The 14,326-nt window shown below is 46.7% G+C and overlaps 1 protein-coding gene across 3 annotated transcripts in view; it reads left to right on the forward strand.

Annotated features, from left to right (window-relative positions):
- The first annotated feature begins 7,059 nt into the window (after nucleotides 1-7,059).
- The window catches only part of RPP14 (ribonuclease P/MRP subunit p14), an 11,290-nt gene continuing 4,023 nt past the window's right edge, over nucleotides 7,060-14,326 (forward strand). Inside the window, exons 1-3 of one of the 3 annotated variants that reach the window (XM_059387852.1) lie at nucleotides 7,060-7,140; nucleotides 11,446-11,543; nucleotides 11,641-11,725. In XM_059387852.1, the coding sequence (XP_059243835.1) occupies nucleotides 11,446-11,543; nucleotides 11,641-11,725 (183 nt within the window). In that variant the 5' untranslated portion in view covers nucleotides 7,060-7,140. The other 2 variants (XM_059387851.1, XM_059387850.1) reach the window with 2 other exon arrangements.

The raw sequence follows: 14,326 nt of genomic DNA on the forward strand, positions 1-14,326 counted from the left end.
TCAGGGTCCTGGGATCGAGTCCCGCATCGGGCTCTCTGCTCGGCAGGGAGCCTGCTTCCCTCTCTCTCTCTCTCTCTGCCTGCCTCTCCATCTACTTGTGATTTCTCTCTGTCAAATACATAAATAAAATCTTTAAAAAAAAAAAAAAAACACACGATGTTTTCGCCGGTCCTGGCAGGAGCTCTCTCCAACTTCCGGTGGAGGCTGTGGCCCTTGTTGGCTCACCTGAACCAGCCAGCGTGGGGCATCTCTGGCCACGATCACTGAGGCCACACCTCAGGCCCCTGCTGAAGAAGGCGACCTAGTTGTTCACTCAGCAGTTAAGGCTATCCCAGTGCTGAGCCTCTGCTAGGTAGGAAACAATCTTACCTATATTCAGGCATCTGAGGGGGCCTCAAGGGACAGCCTGAGCATCTCCCAGTGTCTTCAATAATTAGGACACGTGTCATGTCCACCCTGGAAGGGCTCGTTCACCTTGTTGATAACCCTCATCCCCTCTGCCACACTCTGGAAATGATCATCAGTGTTGTTTGCCCAAAGGAGTTTTCTGGAGGGGAGGTCTCCTCTGTGACTTGCCCCTCGGGGGTCAGGCTTGGCAAATGGTCAGTTGATTTGGCTCTGCTCCTAGCTGCCATTCCAGAAGTGGCCCGAGACTCTGCCTGGGATCAAGTTCAGTCTCCCTTTGAAGGGGGTCAATTCCCTAGACTTGATACCAGCCAGGGCTTTCCCACTGCCTTCAGAAAAATTTTAGGTTTTAATTAAATATAAATGCTAGCTTTGGGTCCCCCATTTACTTCCCAAACCCTGGATATATTGATCTCAGGACAATTATTAGTTGATTAGTGAAACACACATTGTTCTAAAATGATGGATGCGAATTTTAATATCCACACGTACCAACCTTCTGCTTTAGGGACTTCCTGTCTTAGATCGAGAAATCTTTTATTAAAAGTGACAGTTCACTGGGTCTGTTCCAAAAATGTTAGCTGAAATACTCTTTGGCCAGGTTTGGGCGGTTTTTGTTTTTTTTTTAACTCTTAGTCTGTCTCTGTCTCAACTCCTCTCCTTCCTCACCCCATCTGTTTCACCACTTGATCTGTCTCCCATCCATCTGTCTGGCTCTTACCCATGCTCACAGGCACACAGAGACATACTCTCCCCTGACAGGTGGGAGCCCGGCTCTTCTGATCCTTCGTCTTGTAGGTCTTCAACACCACTCCTTTAACCATATAGACTGGGCTTTCTCACCAGACGCTTCTCTCCCCCCAACAAAGTAGGATGATGTTCACACACAAACCCCATCCCTGAAAGGAGGCAAAAAAGTAGAGAGGGGGTGGGCGTGGTCACAGATGGGGCAGTGGAGATGTCTTCACATTACCTGCTGAGTCCAGGCCAGCTTCCCTGGGGCTCTGGACTGGAAGTCACCAGTAAGCGGGTTTGCGGTCACCTGCGAGTGCCTATGATGGGATGAGGGTCTTGCATGACCATCATTAACCTAGTCAGGGAGAGGATGTCAGATAGCTCCTTGCAGCAACAGGAAGTCTTCTCCCTTGGCTCCTAGAGGAACCTTTCCTTCATGCCACGTTGGATTTTTGGTCTCTCTATCCTCCAGGCAATGACTAGGAACCTTAGGACACACCTAAGAGGTGTCCAAGCTCCAATAAGAGATGGGAAGAGAAGGAAGGATTCTTAGGGGCAAGAAAGGGCCAACTATTGACATGGGATAGGTTCACAATCCCTTACCAAACCTCCAAGAGCCAGAAGTGCTTCTGAATTCAGAAGGTTTCCCATTTTAGAAAGGTGTTAGGGTGTGTACATCCCAGATTATGTAACATCCCCAGCAGGGTCTGGGACTGCCTGACATGACCAAATGCATTGACATTTCTGCTGTGTGATGTAGGAATATCCACGGCAAATGGGACAAAAGCTATAAAAAGCTTCATCTGTGTTCAGATTAAACACTGCCTGCCGCATGAAGATTTGGTTTTCACGTTTCTCTTGGATTACGGCAGGCCTCCACTCCCTGTTTCCTCTCTCCTGCCTTGGGGTTGGGTGGTGAGGGGGTAGGAGTTGGGGGGGCAGGAGGGGGCATCTTGAGGAAGAGTCTGTTCTAAGTGGGAGAGAGGCTACAGATGGGTGGGGTCCATGGCTCCCTCTTGTGACTGTTAGGGGCAAGTTCTGATTTTTATTTAACAATTTTTTATTTGACAATTATTAAATTATACAAATAATGACCTGTCACTTTAAAAGAAGTCAAAGAGGGACGCCTGGGTGGCTCAGTTGGATAAGCAGCTGCCTTCAGCTCAGGTCATGATCCTAGGGTCCTAGAATCAAGTCCCGCATCGGGCTCCTTGCTCAATGAGGAGCCCACTTCTCCCTCTGCCTGCTGTTCCCCATGCTTCTGCTTGCCTGCTCTCTCTGACAAATAAATAAGATCTTTTAAAAAATAAAACAAGTTAAGCAAAATGAATGTTTAAAAAATATACTTAGGGGCACCTAGGTGGCTCAGTGGGTTGAGCCTCTGCCTTTGGCTCAGGTCATGATCCCAGGGTCCTGGGGTCGAGACCCTCATCAGGAGCTCTGCTAAGCAGGAGGCCTGCTTCTCCCTCTCTCTCTGCCTGCCTCTCTGCCTACTTGCGATCTCTCTGTCAGATAAATAAATAAAATCTCTAAAAAATTGGTTATAGGGTGGTTGGGTTATGGACATTGGGCAGGGTATGTGCTATAGTGAGTGCTGTGAAGTGTGTAAGCCTGATGATTCACAGACCTGTACCCCTGGGACTAATAATACATTATACGTTAATAAAAAAATAAAAAACTTTTTTAAGATCTAAAAAATATGCTTATACATACATATTTATCAACAGAGAGGTCCCCACAGTGGGTTTATTGGGGGACTGTTTTACATAAATGGGTCCTGCTGGACACTACTGTTGCCAACCCTGTACCCCCACTTGCTCTTTTCACTTACATCTATGTCTTGGGCCTCTTATAGGTCAGAACCCACAGATCCCCCAGGTCCCTGTAATGGAGATGCAGAGGCCTCCAGGGAAAGGTGGGGTACAGCAAGGGTGCACTTCTTTGTAGGAAGAATCTTTGCAGGATTTGCTGAATCCCTCAGACAGGATCTCTGAATTTTAAGAAAGGCTCTTGGGCCCCTCCAGAAATAGGCTGCTTAATTACAGGGTGGCTATCCCCTCCCCGAATTCTCCCTTCCTAGGGAACTAGAGACTTCCTTTAGGGGAGAAGTTTCTAACGTCACTTGTGAGGAAAGTTCCCTCCATCATTTAAATGCATTTCAGAAATGCTGGATGAAACAGAGTTAAATAGCCTGGCTCCCTCTCCGACCCCAACACAAGCAGGGAACTGACTGGGAAGGAGTAAAAACACACTCAGAAGGCAGCCAGGGATGCTGGGGCGGAGGCAGGGACCAGGCCCTTGTACTGCTCCCCTGGATGATGGGGCTGGTTTGGACTTGACAGTTCTGGGCAGGAACTTCTGGCCTTTTTTTTTTTTACCCTTGACTGGGGAGCTGCACCCCAGAGTCCTTGCCTGCAGCATGTGCCGCTAATGTCCCTTTCCCAGATCCCCTTTACTGACTGCTGCCTCCCCACCGCTGCTGGGGAAACACACCTGCCCTTCTCCAAGGGAACTGCCCTCAGACACAGGAGATGCCCGAGAGGCGGTGGCCCATCCTCTTCCTCTCACCTCCAGGGGTTTCCGGACAAAACACAGGCTGCCCAGCTAAATTTAATTTAGCATAAGGACATCCTATTCACTGTGTATCTGAAATTAAAATTTCACTGGGCAACAGTATTTTTATTTGCTAAATCTGGCGACCCTACAGCTGGCCGTCAATGACAGGGGGTGGGGGTGAGTAAGTATGATGAAGGCTTTCCCCCCTTACCTCCAAGGCTGGATGCTTGCTGGTTATCATTTATGCTCCAGGGCTCCCTGTGGGATCAGCCTGAGGCTGGACTTCAGCTGAACCCACATCTTTGCTTAGCTTCTTCCCCTGCCCATCCTTTCTTCCTCCCTTGCAGGTTTCCCATGAGAGCTGCCCCCAATAAATTACTTCCACGAGGATCCCTGTCTCACGCTCGGCCTCTGGGGACTCAAAAAAAAAAAAAAAAAAAATGCCTCCCTTTCAATTTCCTTTGAGGGTTGCCTCAAGGAGCAACTTCCAGACTTGCCATCCCATGGGTTCTAGAGCTTCTCACCACCTTAGACAACTCTGTTCTCTTTTTTCATCTGTGAAAGGCAATAATGTGACATTGTGGGGTAGATGGGATACTGTGAGCACGCTCTTCGGCATTTGGCAAGTCTCCCTAAATGGAAACAACAGCTGTCATCCCGTAGCTTTTAGCTCCTGGTCCTTTTCACGCCCTTTTGTCCTACCACCTCAATCTGCTGGCGTCAGTGGATATGATTCCCACGAGTCTGATGGAGATTTGTGGCTGTAACCCTCCTGACACCCCCCTCTTGCCTTTTCTTCCCAACATTAGGAAAGCACCAGTTTTATCAAAAGCCATTTGGCACCAGTTCACAAGGCCCGGAGGGGAAAGCTGAACACAGCAGGGGTGGGGGATGGTGGAGCAAGTGTGGACTCAACTCTTTCTTGGCTGCCATAGCTTCCAGGGACATAAAACACTCCCCGACCTGCCCCAACAACTTGGCTCTGAAATGTCAGAAACACAGGGTCTGGAATGGCCATCTTGAGCCAAATGACTCCACCAATGCAATGCTGGGCAACGTCTATAAAGACTGAGGCAGGTTCGTGTGTTGTGTTTTGGAGTGATGTTAAGGTATATGGTTAAGAGGGGCACCTGGGTGGCTCAGTCGTTAAGTTTCTGCCTTCGGCTCAGGTCGTGATCGCAGGGTCCTGGGATGGAGCACTGCATAGAGAGAGAGCACCGCCTGCTCCATTACAATGGAGAGCCTGTTTCTCCCTCTCCCTCTGCCTGCTGCTCCCCTTACTTACGCTCACTCACACTATCTCTGTGTCAAATAAATAAAATCTTAAAAAAAAAAAAAAAAGGATACATTGTTAAGAAGGGAAAGCGCCCCCTACCCTATCTCTGGAAGGACACTTAAGAAACTCCTACCAGTGGATACCCCTCTGGACAAAGGCTGGCTGGGTGAGGATTGGGAGGAAGACTTATTTTTCATTGTTTATCCTGTCCTACATACTATTTGAAATGTAGGCCACATGCCAACAGTATCTTCTAGGAAAATAGATACAATTTAACTGAGAAAAGTCAACTACTATCTTTATCATTCAAAGGCATCTCTTTTATTCTAAATTCTGAATTAATGAGGCAACACTGAGAAAATTCAGGGAACTTGGAAGGCACTTCATTTTCAGGGTTTGGTGCAGAAAAGTGAAAATTACCCAAGTTCTTTGAAGTCTAAAATACATGAGCTGCTCTGGTTTTTCTGGGCTGCAGCCTGGTAGGTGGGTTTGCCAGGTGGCTGGTTTGGGGGGACCTCTCCCATTGCAGAGTGTTTCCTGAGCCCGATACTTCACACCCACCATTTTTTCCTCACAACTCTGGAGTAGATGCTACTAATCTCTCTGTGTGACAGATGAGGAGGATGAATAAGTGGCAGAGGATGTACTTGAAGTGAGTTTGGGCAGTTTCTGAAACCCAACCTCTTTTAAGAAAGAAAATGTCACTGTCTGTGGGGTCTGTGTTGATTTCCTCTACCTCTCCCCCAATATCGAACAAGTCCTGTCTCTTCTGAGGAAAGAAGGAAGGGAAGCAGAGCCACAGAACCAGAGAACATGACTATAGCCAAGCACAGGTTGCAGGATGATACAGAAGAAAGTGGAACTTCAAGAAAAGACACAAGAGGGGCGCCTGGGTGGCTCATTGGGTTAAAGCCTCTGCCTTTGGCTCAGGTCATGATCTCAGGGTCCTGGGATCGAGCCCCACATCGGGCTCTCTGCTCAGCAGGGAGCCTGCTTCCTCCTCTCTCTCTGTCTGTCTCTCTGCCTACTTGTGATCTCTGTCTGTCAAATAAATAAATAAAATCTTAAAAAAAAAAAAAAAAAGGAAAGAAACAAACAAACAAAGAAAAGACACAAGAGAGAAGGTCCCAGCTGACTCAGGCTCATGTGTGCCTGTGCCGGGCAACCCTCTACCTCCAACCCAGGCAGAATCAGCACACCCACCTAGGGACTACTGCATTCACTAACGGTGTGCTGTGTGTTGAGTGCCAGGCACTGGAATGCAACGGTGAGCCAGCACAGACAAGGCTTCATGCTCATGGGGCTTACACTCAAGTTTTAGCAGCCCCAGTGCCTCTCCCCCACACACCCTTGACTCATGCCACACAACTGATGGTAGTATGGGGCAGTATGGACAGCACCATCTAAAGTCAGACCGCCTGCTTCACTGTTTACACCTGGCTGGTCTTGGGCAAGTAACAGTCTCTCAGACCTCAGTCCCTCCCATTGTAAAATGGGGACGATTCACAGTAATAGCTACCTTAAGGTTGTGTGAGTTCCACGACTTAACATAAGAAATTTTTTTTTTCATGACGCCTGGCCCGAAGAAGGTACTAAATAAATATTAGTATTGTTGTTGTTGTTATTACTATATTATTATTATTTACAAACACTATCAGTTTCACGAGTACAGGGCCATATCTTCTTGTTCTCCGCTGGGTTCCCAGTACCAGCACTAATAGGGAGTCAGCATGAATAAATGCAGAGATGAAACCGAGCTTACATCTGAAGACAGGACCATCTGGAGCTTATGTCAACCCAGATGGATAACCTACTATGGCCTGGGCGCCTCAAGGGACATTAGGAGTGGCTCCAGTCCTTGGGGTGCTTGATGGAAGATGCTCAGCAGAAGAGATGCTACATAGAAAGCTGAGCGAATGAATGCATGGAAAAATGCATGACCATGAAAGCGAGCTCCTGGGACGAATAAATACGTCCGGAGTCCAGTACCCCATACACACATTTGGTCACAGAGTTTTCTCTGAAACGGGCACCAGGGGGCACTGAGCTCGGCCAGTCTGAGCTCCTGCAGGATTCACGCCCAGGTTCCAAGGAGGACGCCGCGCGGTGACGTCATATCCGCGCCTAGCCATTACACTTCCGGGGAGCGAAACAGACAGGAGCCAAACGTAAGTAACCCCGGAGTTTCCTGGGCCCAGGGCTCTGGCCACTGCAGAGGAGCTCCCAGCTTTGGTGGATTCTTGCAGTGAACAGGAATCAGGGAGGCGCCAGACTAATCTTATCGAAAGCAGGTAAGCAGAAGCCCATGAAAGAGCGGCTTTTTGCCGGGAGTGAGCTCAGTCGCCCACCTTCGTGACGCATGACCGTGCGCAACAGGTACGCATGCGCAAGCGAAGAGTTACGGCGGCCGGCGCGCGACCATCTGAAATACCTATCTGCTCCGGCCTAGGACGCAGTGGGCTGCTGGCGAGCTCCGGCCTCGCACGTCCCCGGGTATCTGTACAACAGGGTCTCGGCAGCAGATGGTGGCTGCGAGGAGTGAGCGGAATCACGTGTGCAGACCGCATGCGCCCGGCGCCAGGTGGGCGCCAAATAAATGGCGGATGGTCGTTTAAAAAAAAAAAGTTTAAAACAACTGAAGTGTCCAGCAGTAGGGGACTGAGCTTTTTTTTTCCTTTTCTTTTAATATGATTGATTTGGCCCAAAACTTATATATTGGATGCATACTGTGTGTGATGCACTTTTCGATATCTGCGAAACAGTCGTGAACAGGATAGAACTCGGTCTGTTGGGGTGGGGGAGGGAAGTACAGAGCGAATAAATGAATTACGTAGTTGTGTCAGAAGGTGGTTAAGTGCTGTGGGGGAAAACTAGAACAGGGGCGTGGAGGGGCTGCCGTATTAGAACAGCCACCGGACCAAATCGAGGGGTGCGAGTTGATCAAAGCCGTGAAAGAAACGAGGGAGCGAGCCATCTGGTTGCCTGGAGGAGGAGTGTTCCCAGCGTGCGGAAAAGCTGGGAGCGAGGCGCAGAGGCGGGAGGGAAACGGTGTGTGAGGAAGAGCTAGGAGTCTGGTGGAGGGGGATGAGCAAGGGAGCATGGTCAGAGCTGGGGGAGGAGGCAGCGGTACAGTTCAGGTAAGGCCTTGCCGGGCCTGTAAGTCCTTTGGGTTTACTCTCAGTAAAACGGGAACCATGGCTAGGTTTTGAGCAGAGGAATGGCGAGGGCTCGAATAGGTTTTAACTGGCTCAGTCTGACTGCTGTAGAGACTAGGTTGGGGGAGAGTGGGCAGCAGGTGGAATTAGGGACACCTATGACTGTAGGTCACTTAATGAGCATCCCTACAGCCATTACAAAGGCTGGCTTCAAAGATGATGATAGCAAGAGCTGTGGAAGTTCTTCCATTGTTACAGTGAGCCTGGCTGTAGGAAGGGTACCCAGGCATGCTCTCCCTTAATCTCGGGACAGCCTGCAGAGGGCAATACTGTCACTGCCTCTGAGGCTGAGGCTGAGGCCTTTGTGGAGGTCACTGCTCAGTAAACACTTGCTCCTTAAGTCTTTTTTGGTCAAATATACATAACTTAAAATGGCCATTTTTAAGGGTACAGCCCATTGATGCAAAGTATGTTAACACTGTTATGGAACCATTATCATCCATTTCCAGAAAAGTCTTCATTGTTATTGGCATCCTGAGCTTCAGGCCAAATCTCATTCCCCTAGCTCAGACAGCCAACTCCATCAAGACTGAGGGTGACTCTTAAAAAAAACACCCTTCGGGTGCCAGACAATGAATGAAGTGATTGAGGGCTCTATTCTCTCTTGCCCTTCTAGTCAGGGACAACTCTAATGATTGGGGAAAAAATCATCAGGTGGTTATTTCTGCAGTCTTTCTTTCTTTTTTTTTTCTTTAAAGATTTTATTTATTTATTTGAAAGAGATCACAAGCAGGCAGAGAGAGAGGAGGAAGCAGGCTCCCTGCTGAGCAGAGAGCCCAATGTGGGGTTCTATCCCAGGACTCCGAGTTCATAACCTGAGCGGAAGGCAGCAACTTAACCCGCTGAGCCACCCAGGCGCCCCTGCAGTCTTTCTTGAAAGCAAAAGTATCCTCAAACATACAGGCCTAATACTTATCACATTCAGTAAGTTTTATTGAATACCTACTCTGTGCCAGACACAGTAACTATTCATGTTTCTAAGTGGATGCTTGGATGTAGCTCCTTGACCCTAACTTCTCCTTTTCTCTGAGGATATCATCTAGGAGTGGTTGGAACTGAGCCTGGTGCAAAGGTTTTATAAATGCTGGTTTATAGCTATGTGGCCTTGGCTAAGTCCCTTTCTTTGGTTGGCCCTCAGTTTCCTGGTTTCTTTATTGGGGAACCAGATATTGAACAAATAGTATTAAGAGATTGCAAAACAAGTGAATCTAATGTAGAATAAGGTGTCCAAAATATGGCTTTCTTGAGGAGGTAAAGTTCCTGGAAGAGGTGAGCTTTAAGCTAAAATGTAAAGGATGAATAGGGGCTATCCAGAGGGGGAGTGAGGTAGGAGTGGAGCCAGTGACAGATTATCCCCAGGGGACCAGCATGTTCTGAATTCTTGAAGGATCCAGGTCTATTAGAAATGATATTCATTGCCCATTCCAGGAATCCCTCTTCTCAAACCCCTTGCTTTTTAAGCTCAGCCCTTTGTGGGGGGTAGGGGCTGCCAAATAGCTCTGTATACACCTGACCTTCAGACAGAAGAGGCAGATCCAGCATGGGATGGAACAGCAGAGCTACCTCTTCTCATTCTCCTCTTCATGTTCTGTGTTGACTGAGGGCAAACAAGAAGATCCTACATTTTATTCCTGTATGCTATTTTTTTTTTAAGATTTTATTTATTGGTTAGAGATGATGCACAAGCAGGGGAAGCAGCATGTAGAGGGAGAAGCAGGCTCCCCACAGATCAAGGAGCCCGATGCTCAGGGTGTCTGGACCCCGGGATCATGACCTGAGCAGAAGGCAGATGCATAACTGACTGAGCCACCCAGGTGTCGTTTTTTTTGTTTGTTTGTTTTTTAATTAGGAAGCATTGAACCAGAGTGGTCTTGAGGGACTCAGGAGTGTTTGGAATCTGTGTGTCCTTGGGCAAGCGTTACCTCTCTTTGCCAAGCCTCAGTGTCCTCTTCTCAAAAATGGATTGGGGGGAAAGTGGGAATAATAATAGCTTTTCCTCATGGGATCATTTTGAAAACTTATGACTTAAGGCATGTGGGGCTTTTAGCCCAGAGCTAGGTACTTAGTAAGAAAAAGTGTCCATTGGGATTATATTATTAGGATTTGAGAGTACAGCAATGTGGCATGTCGAAAATCTTTGCGTCTTTATGGGTAAATTTGGTTTAACCAGAAATAAATGAATTACTATACTAGGAGTTCTTTTAAAAATCAAATGGGTTTAAAAAAAAAAAAAAGAAGAAGAAGAAAGAAAGGGAGAAAGAAAAAAAGAAAGGCAAGGGGTGCCTGGGTCGTTCAGTCAGAGGAGCATGTGACTTGAACTCAGGGTCATGAGTTCAAGCCTCACTTTGGATGTAGAGATTACTTAGATAAATAATAAGCTTGAAAAAAAATCAAATGGGTCTGGGATGCCTCTCTGGCTTAGTTGGTAGAGCATGCAACTCTTGATCTCAGGGTTGTGAGTTCAAGCCACACACTGGGTGTAGAACTTACTTTAAAAAAAGAAATCAAGGGACGCCTGGGTGGCTCAGTTGGTTAAGCAGCTGCCTTCGGCTCAGGTCATGATCCCAGCGTCCTGGGATGGAGTCCCACATCGGGCTCCTTGCTCAGCAGGGAGCCTGCTTCTCCCTCTGCCTCTGCCTGCCATTCTGTCTGCCTGTGCTTGCTCTCTGCCCCCCCCCCCTTAATAAAAAAAAAAAAAAATATTAAAAAAAAAAAAAAAAGAAAAGAAATCAAGGGGCACCTGGGTGGCTCAGTGGGTTAAATCTCTGCCTTCAGCTCAGGTCATTATCTCAGGGTCCTGGGATTAAGCCCTGAATCAAGCTCTTTGCTCAGCAGGGAGCCTGCTTCCCCCCCACCCTCCTGCCAACGCCTGCCTCTCTGCCTACTTGTGATCTCTGTCAAATAAATAAATAAAATCTTTTTAAAAATTTAAAAATTTTTTTTAAATTTAAAAAAATAAAAATGGGTTAAATTCTCATTTAAGGGAAGCCTGGGTGGCTCAGTGGGTTAAAGCTTCTGCCTTTGGCTCAGGTCATGATCCCAGGGTCCTGGGATTGAGTCCCGCATCAGGCTCTCTGCTCAGTGGGGAGCCTGTTTTCTCCTCTCTCTCTCTCTGCCTGCTTCTCTGCCTACTTGTGATATCTGTCAAATAAATAAATAAAACCTTAAAAAAAAATTCTCATTTAAAAAATGTGGGGTGGGGTGTGAAAAACAGCTTGTACCTTGCTAATTTGTAGCCCTCTTGCCTTTAATTTCTAGATGTGTTCAGCTTTGGAAAAGATGCCAACCCCAGCCACCACATATGAAAGAATAGTTTACAAAAATCCCTCTGAGTACCATTATATGAAAGTCTCCCTGTAAGTTCAGTCTCTTTAGTTCTATTTGTAATGACATTTTTATGAATCTGGATAGTATGGAATTTAATACATTTTTTTCTTTTTAATGTTTTTGTAGAGAATTTCAGGATCGTGGGGTTGGACTGAATGCTGCACAGTTCAAACAGCTGCTTATTTCAGCCTTGAAGGACCTCTTTGGGGAGGTATGAATCACTTGGTAGATTGAACATTCCCAAGATTTTTGTAAGAAATACCGAAACAGTGCTTTTCCAAATGCTTATTTTAAAACTTTAGAAACATACTTGACACTGCAGAAGCAGACTTTCAGAAATGATGAGTTTTGGGTAGGTCTTTTCTAATATGCCTTTGTGTATTTGACAAGGAATGTGTTAGACAAATGTTTTAGTGCCGTGCTACACACACTGTGGCCCAGACTGACAACCTGCAAATAGTTTTTTGGGTTTTTTTTTTGTTTTGTTTTGTTTTTTAAGATTTTATTTATTTAAAGAGGGTGTATGTGAGCAGGGGGAGCGGCAGCGGGAGAGGGAAAGAGAACCCCAAGCAGACACCACATTGAGCACAGAGTCCAACCAGGGCTCAGCTCAGGACCCTAGATCACAGTCCGACCTAAAATCAAGAGTCAGACACATAACTGCCTGAGCCACCCAGGCACCCTGTGCAGTTTTTTTGCCCATTGTGAAAATTTGTGATTCACACCAAAATCAGCACACTCCTTCCTTACTGAGAAAGTCTCTGTAAGCAAACCTTGAGGTGAGCTACCAGAAGAGCTTGCAATGCTTGATCTTAGAATCATGAGTTAGAGCCCCACACTGGTGTAGAGATTACTAAAAATAAATAAATAAATAAATAAATAAACAACAACAAAAAAAAAACTGAGCTGAACTAAACAATGTACTTAGTGATATTTTTGATTTACATTGTGTTACAGCCTCTTATTTTATCATAGACCAGCGCACTGAGTAGTCCCATGTCAGCATTTACTTGAAAATAAGCAGAATTTTGAGAGAGAACAAAGAGGATTTAGGAAATTATTTCCTGATTCATATATTTTATCAAATCAAAATCTGGTAAGCATCTCATTAAAATTAAAAACATTTACTCCACAGCAGACTCAGTTAAGAGGATGAAAAGACAAATTATAGACTGGGGGAGACTAATTGTAAACCATATATCTAAAATGTAAAAAGGAGGGGCGCCTGGGTGGCTCAGTGGGTTAAAGCCTCTGCCTTCAGCTCAGGTCATGATCCCAGGGTCCTGGAATCGAGCCCCGCATCGGGCTCTCTGCTCAGCAGGGAGCCTGCTTCCTCCTCTCTCTCTGCCTCCTTCTCTGTGATCTCCGTCTGTCAAATAAATAAATAAAATCTTTTTTTAAAAAATAAAATAAAATGTAAAAAGAACTCTTAGGCGCCTGGGTGGCTCAGTCAGTTAAGCGTCTGCCTTGGGCTCAGGTCACGATGCCAGGGTTCTGGGATTGAGCCCGGAATTGGGCTTCCTTCTCGGCAGGGAGTCTGCTTCTCCTTCTCCTCCCCCCCATGCATGCTTGTTCTCTCTCTGTCTCAAAAATAAATGAAAAATCTTTCAAAAAATAAAAATAAAACAAACTCTAAAAGCTCCATAGTAAAGAAAACCAAACATTTCAACTTGAAAGTGTGTAAAAGATACAAATAGACATTTTAGAAAAAAAGATGTACTGTGGACAGAGAAACACATGAATGAAAAGATACTCAGCATTATTAGCCATTAGGGAAACACACCTTAAAAACACAATAAGCTCAGGGTGTCTGAGTGGCTCAGTTGCTTAAACAACTGCCTTCAGCTCAGGTCATGATCCTGGAGTCCCAGGATCGAGTTCTGCATCGGGCTCCCTGCTCCAGGGGGAGTCTGCTTCTCCCTCTGACCTGCTTTCTCGTGCTCTCTCTCACTGTCTCTCTCTCTCAAATAAATAAATAAAAATTTAAAAAACCACAACACAATAAGCTCAAAAAAAGCCCCAGAAAACAAAATGGGGGTGGGGCACCTGGCTGGCTCAGTTGAAGGAGCATGAGACTCTTGATCTCTTGACTCTTGGTTGTGCATTTGAGCCCCATGTTGGGTGTCAGGATTACTTAACAATAAAATCTTTTTTTTTTTAAAGATTTTATTTATTTATTTGACAGAGAGAGATCACAGCAGGCAGAGAGAGAAGGAAGGGAAGCAGGCTCCCCGCTGAGCAGAGAGCCTGATGCGGGACTCGATCCCAGGACCCTGAGATCATGACCTGAGCCGAAGGCAGCGGCTTAACCCACTGAGCCACCCAGGCGCCCCATCAGTCTTTAAATTTACTGAGACTTGTTTTGTGACCTAACATGTGATTTGACTTGGAGAATGTTCCATGTGCATTTGAAAAGAATGTGTATTCTTCTGTATGGGGATGGAGTATTTGACAGAGAGAAATCACAAGTAGATGGAGAGGCAGGCAGAGAGAGAGAGAGGGAGGGAAGCAGGCTCCCTGCTGAGCAGAGAGCCCGATGTGGGACTCGATCCCAGGACCCTGAGATCATGACCTGAGCCGAAGGCAGCGGCTTAACCCACTGAGCCACCCAGGCGCCCCTGCTATGGTGTTTTGATCTTGTCTCCTGCTTGTAGCCCTCAGGGGTTAGACTGAGTCTCGTGTAGTTTCATAAACAGAAATTAGGGGGCCCCATTCTTCAGCTTTCTCCTTTCCTGTGTCCTCCACTCTCCTGATTGGTTCCTCTGGATCCCAGGACCCTGAGATCATGACCTGAGCCGAAGGCAGCGGCTTA

The sequence above is a fragment of the Mustela nigripes genome, chromosome 2 (assembly GCF_022355385.1).
Source record: "Mustela nigripes isolate SB6536 chromosome 2, MUSNIG.SB6536, whole genome shotgun sequence".
In the NCBI taxonomy this organism is placed as follows: domain Eukaryota; kingdom Metazoa; phylum Chordata; class Mammalia; order Carnivora; family Mustelidae; genus Mustela; species Mustela nigripes.